The sequence below is a fragment of the Fonticula alba genome (genome assembly GCF_000388065.1).
Source record: "Fonticula alba strain ATCC 38817 unplaced genomic scaffold supercont2.4, whole genome shotgun sequence".
Taxonomy (NCBI): Eukaryota; order Rotosphaerida; family Fonticulaceae; genus Fonticula; species Fonticula alba.
Window position 1 is genome coordinate 29,975 of NW_009242974.1, and position 5,463 is coordinate 35,437.

General features: G+C 69.4%; 1 protein-coding gene across 1 annotated transcript; it reads right to left on the minus strand.

Annotated features, from left to right (window-relative positions):
• Window positions 1–957: 957 nt before the first annotated feature.
• Window positions 958–1,354, minus strand: H696_02549 (hypothetical protein; the record flags this gene model as incomplete). Its single annotated transcript, XM_009496463.1, has 2 exons — window positions 958–1,025; window positions 1,168–1,354. 2 exons carry the CDS (start codon window positions 1,352–1,354, stop codon window positions 958–960), a joined length of 255 nt encoding a protein of 84 aa, XP_009494738.1.
• Between the last annotated feature and the right edge of the window lie 4,109 nt (window positions 1,355–5,463).

Here is a 5,463-nt window from a genome sequence, read left to right on the forward strand (position 1 = left end):
AGCAACGAACCCGGTGCCAGTGCGCTGGATCGCCGCGTTCACAAATGGCCCCCTCGGCGGGACAGAGCAGCCGCATGGGCCCATCGCACACCCCGCCTCCCAGGCACGTCGGGAGAAGGGGTCCCGGCTTCGGCGAAGCCCCTGCGCCCCGTCGGGCGACACGTGGCCCGCGTGGCAGGCAGATGGCCTTCGAGGGGGCCCACGCCCCCTGGCGACTCGTTCGCCAAGGATGCTCGCCGGGGCGCAGGGGCTTCGCCGAAGCTGGGACCCCTTCTCCCGACTTGCCCGGGCGACCAAACTGCCAGGGCTACCCCGGGAACTCCCCGCAAACACTCCCCCCATCACCCCGTTCACCCGCTTCACATCCGGCCCAATACACTCAAGCTAGCCCACACAGATGCCAAGCCCCAAGTCCCCCCGGCCCACGCGCTCATTTCCTCAGCCGGCACCACTGGCCGCCGGCAGGCGACCCGTGTGCCACCATGGGCTTGTTCCTTCCCAGAAGGGAACACCAGCATCAGAGGCCCCCGCTTGCACACACACAGAGGGACGCCCCACGTGGCGCCCGATGCCGAGACCACCCCAGCTGGGCTTTTGTTATTGTTTGACGCACTCGGCGATGGCGAACATTCGCCCGAGTAAGAAACATTGGCTGCTCGGGCCCAGATGGCCCATGGTCGCTTCCCATGGCGCAACTAAAATCACCCTCGCCATTCGCCCACCTTCTCTGACCCCGTTCAACCAACATGCGCCGAGTCGACTCCCATCGCGAAATAATCCGATTAAATAATCCTGATATTCATCGGCCGGCCCGGGGTGGCACTCCGCCGAGCGTTGGCAATCGGGGAATCATGGCACGGTCGCGGCAGTGTGGCTTTGCAGATGCCTCCCCGGTCGGCGGCCTTTCGTCGCTTCCCAGTGAGCCCTCTCCTCCTCGCCGCCGGGATGTCCCCCGTCTCATGGCACGGCATCCCCGAGAAATGGGTCTTCCTGCCGGTCGATGCGCCGATGGCGACGCAAGCCCCCTGGCTTCGAGAGGGCACTGCTGAGCCTGCCCGCGCGGTTTGTCCCTTTTCCCCCCGGCCGCCCACATCGTCCCGCATGGGCCACCCCTGGTGGACACTCGCCAGCCCCTGTCCGGTGGATCCGTGCCCTGCCGTGACCTACCTCCCGAGCTCTCCGCGCCCGGGGCAGCCCGACTTGCCACAGCACCCAGGCAGAGACGGGATCCCGCTGACGACCAGGCGTGGCACGCCTCCCACGGTGTCCGCGGTGCCACCTCCTCAGCATCAGTCGGAGCTCGGTCCGGCTCTTCCTCGGCCTCGGCCGGCGGGAATCCCAGAGCCAGGGCCATGACTTCGGCCATCCAGTGCCGTGCGCGCTGGCCCATGCCCCGGGGCTGGGATCCGAGCTCCGCGAAGGGGAGAGGGCCAAAGGAATCCACCCTCCTGCATGGCCTCGCCCCTCCGCTGCGCGGTCTTGCCTCTGCGCCTCCGCCGAGGAACCGCCCGGCCGGGATCACGCGCGCTGCATTAGATCCGGCCATTTCCCCCCAGGGACCGCATACCTGGCAAGTGCATGGCGCAGGGCCGGCAAGTCGCGGTCGCGGTCGGTCACCCGCAGCCCGCGTGGCGGGCGACCGATGGGGGCCCAGTCGCCGTTTGCGAAGTGGACACCTCCCAGCCTCGGGAGATGCCACCTGGCGGGAGGGAGCTTCCGCCTGCACCCTGGATGGGTGTGAGCGCGTCGGAAAGGCTCGGACCCAGTCAGGGTGCCTGCATTGCCATGCCTCTTTCTTCTGTGGCTGCCCCGGGAAAAACACCCGCGAGCCGGGGAGGAGCACGACGCCGCGCGTGTCCGGCGCTCCCGGCGGTGCATGCCGGCCCGCGCGCACCCAATGACAGGGATCTTCTCGCGTCAAGACCTGGCCGCTCCTCTCGGCCACATGGAGGGCAGGAGCTAGACCCCACTGCAAGGCAACACAAGGAAGAACAGAGGAGGTGAGGAGAAAGGGCCGATAGAGGGTGTGCGTGGGCCCAGTGACCACACGATAACAAGGAACAAACCTGAGACAGGGATACAGCCAGGTGGAATGGGCCACACACACACAGATCTCAAGATGCTACGCACACATGCTGACTGGCGGCTTCTCCCACGAGAGGACAAGCCTGCCCGGGACGCCGGACACACGGGGAAGCACCTGCGCCTTTCTCGCCGTCCGGGCTTGGCGCCGGGTGGGATGCCCCGCTCCCCTTGCGGGCACGTACCTCCAGGGCCATGTCCCCTCTCCCCTGCCCCCCCCTTTCTGCCGCCCTCTCCTCCCCCCCGAGGCGCAGGCGCCTGAGGGCTCGGCCCTCTGTGTGCACGCAAACACACGTGTGGGACACGGCCGCGGCGCACCCCGCCGACCCGGCCGGCAGATGGGCCACGCGATGCGCGCCTTTCAGCAGCCTGGCATTGTGACGCCGGCCGGCGCATGCCCACCCCCTGCGGCGGTGGTATGTTGGCAAGATCCCCCGAGCTCGGAGGCCTCCGGCTCCCGACATGGCCCCCGTCCGTGGCCGCGCACGAGCCGGAGACCAGCCCAGCGCTTGGTGCGGCGAGCGCATGGCCCGCCCGGAGGGCGAGGGCCGAGACGGAAAGCCCACAGGCACGCCCGCCGGCCATGACCTCGTGTGTCGCCCTGCGCCTGGGACTGGCCCGAGCCTCGGCCGCCCTCTGCGGCAATCTCTTCGCGCACCGACATACCCTCGGTGAGGCGGCCCCGGCCATGCCCGGACGAACGGACACCACCACATGGGGCGCTCGCCGACAAAACCGACCGGCAGCCACACCCATGTGCCGCCCCGCAGCATCCCGCCGCGCGGCAGTGCCAGAACGAAATAAAGAGGGGCCGAGGCCGTCCGCCGCGCAGCTCTTGGATGGACACACACCGCCGGGGAGATCGGCCAAAAGGCGGGGCGGTGCAGCAGACCATCCAGCATTCGACCCGCGTCCGGATGCGGAGGCCCACCACAGCCTCATCACCGGCTGACAGACCCCCCCCGGCAGGCAGGCCGCCAGAGGAACAGCCAAGCACCTCAGCGGGCCCGCCCGCGAGAGCACCCTCGCCGTGTGCCCCCGCAACACCCGGCCGGCAGACGAGGCGCCCACGCGTTGTGCCGGCGGGTCCTCGGTAGATGCCCCGGCTCGAACGCCCGGTCGGCCGAATGTGGCCCAGGCCCGCCGCCACCTGGAGGGACAGTGACGCCGGGCGCTGGCCGGCCGCCCGACACAAGCACCCGGGCCCCGCTCCCGGAGTCTCCTTAGGCAAGGCCCCCGGTAGCCGGTGGCACAGCAGGCAGCAGACGCGCGAGGACAGCCCGCCCGCCACCCGGACAAGCCGCCCGAGTTCGAAGCACCCAGAAACGCCCCCACGTCGGGCCGGCCAGCTGCTCGCCCCCCAGGGAGGCGCCAGGCGGCCGACATGCAGCTTCCCAGACCCGGGTCTTGGATCGCGGCCTCCAGCCCATGCACCGGCGACCTTGCCGGCAAAAAAAAGCGCCTCGCCTCCTCCGACCGGCGGCAGGGAAGGGAGGCCGGGCTGTGAAGTCCGCCCCGGTGCGAGAGGTCACGGCCCGGGGTGCCCGGACGGCCGCGCCGCTCCGGGGGACACGGCTCACGCCGGAGTCGTGCGCCTGCCGCGAATGGGCCCCGGGCAGCCGACGCGCATCCGCCGCCCGCAGCCACACCGCCTCCTGGCGGCCGGCACAGCCCCGCATGTGCACCCCGATGCGCCATGGCGCAGCCACCACGGTCGCCAGCTGCCCCGGCCGCCCGGAGAAGCAACGCGCAAGTAAACCAAAAGGTATGAGTGGCTCGCCGGGGAACACGCACCGGCTTCGCCCGGGCGGCCATAACCCCATAGCAGCCGAGAGCACGATCCCCCTGCCCCCCAAGCCCAGCCCCAGTGATGACCGGGGAAGATGACCGGCACACGCATCCACGAGGATCTCCGGGAATGTCCTCGTGCACCGGTGCCGGCGTGCCGATACCATGGCCCGGTGCGCGAGTGCAGTGAAAGAGCGGAAAAACCCGGCGAAGGGGCGTCCGATGGCCAGCACGCGGATCAGCACCAGCGGGGGCAGATCGAGGGGCTGGCCTGTGTCACCAGCCTGCCCGCCTCCGCCGAGGGCGTGAACTTCGGCCACGGGCAAGAGAGGGAGAACCCCACCTGGCTCCATTTTTTCGGGGCGAGGAGGCCGAGTGACTAGTTTTGGCGTCGGTCTTGTCAGGTGCCTGGCACGGCCACAGCCGAGACCCACTGCCTCGCAAGGACATGCACAGAGGAAGGCTGGGAGAGAAGCAAGCACCACGAGCCAGCCGGCCAAGGGAGGCCCAGGCCAAAAGGTGGCACTCGCGAAAAGACGAACCCAAGGGCCAGGGACGGAGGAGCGAGCGGGGACCGCACCCATGATGAGGAGGGAGAGAGAGAGAGAGAGAGACCCGGCACGACTTCAGCGCACCCTCCCCTTGCCAGAAGACAGGATTTGGCTGCTGCTTTTCCTCCCGCAGAAACCCACAGGACAATCATGCTCCCGGCGCCGCCAAACCACCGCACGCCGTCGCACCGGCCCACGACCAGGAGAGCTGCCTCGCGCAACAGGCAGTCCCCCCCCAACTCGGCGGGGATGCAAAAGAAAATGCCCCCCGCACACGCACACAGAAACACCCAACACCATACTCGGGAGAAGGGGTTCCGCCGGCTATCCGGAGAATTGCCCGGGGCCAGGGCCGGCGCGGCTCGGGATGCGCCTTCCCCGCTCGCCATCGGACACCAACGGCCCCCGGGGAGGAAGTGTCGAGAGGGGCAACGTGGGGGCCACGACGGATCGCAATAACACACCACCGCAACATCTGTCCGCCTTCCGAAAGGCCAGGAGAGACCCTCACGGGGAAAAGCCACGCCGTGTTGGCCCGCCCTGCGGTGAGACGGGCCGCGCGAAGCTTTTGCAAAGTGCCCCGCGTATTTGTGAATGGCAAACGGACAACCGGTGGCCACCGCCCGCCAGGACGGGAACCCCCCGAACCCGCAGACCATCTTCCCCGCCACCGGGGGCCAGGGAAATTGGCCGGATCCCGACAGCCGATCGGCGCACCACAGGGGACATCGCGACCCCGCGGCCAGGGAACCAAGTGCCAGGGGGGGACCCCGCACAGGGACGGACACGGTGAAGAGACAAACACACCCGGCCCGAGGAACCAACAGCAGGGGGGCTTCTCCCGCGCGTGTCGGCGTGATGCCCTCCCCCTGCGGCCGTGGGTCGGCCCCCCACCGGCAGAGACGACGCAGACACCGTATCCACTCTCGCCCCCCCCCCCCCCCCCCCCCCCCCCCCGCAAAGGGCACCCCTTTCACCGCACACGCATGTGTGTACCTTCCCAGGGACAGAGAGCCGGGGAACCGGCAGACCCACACGCCGA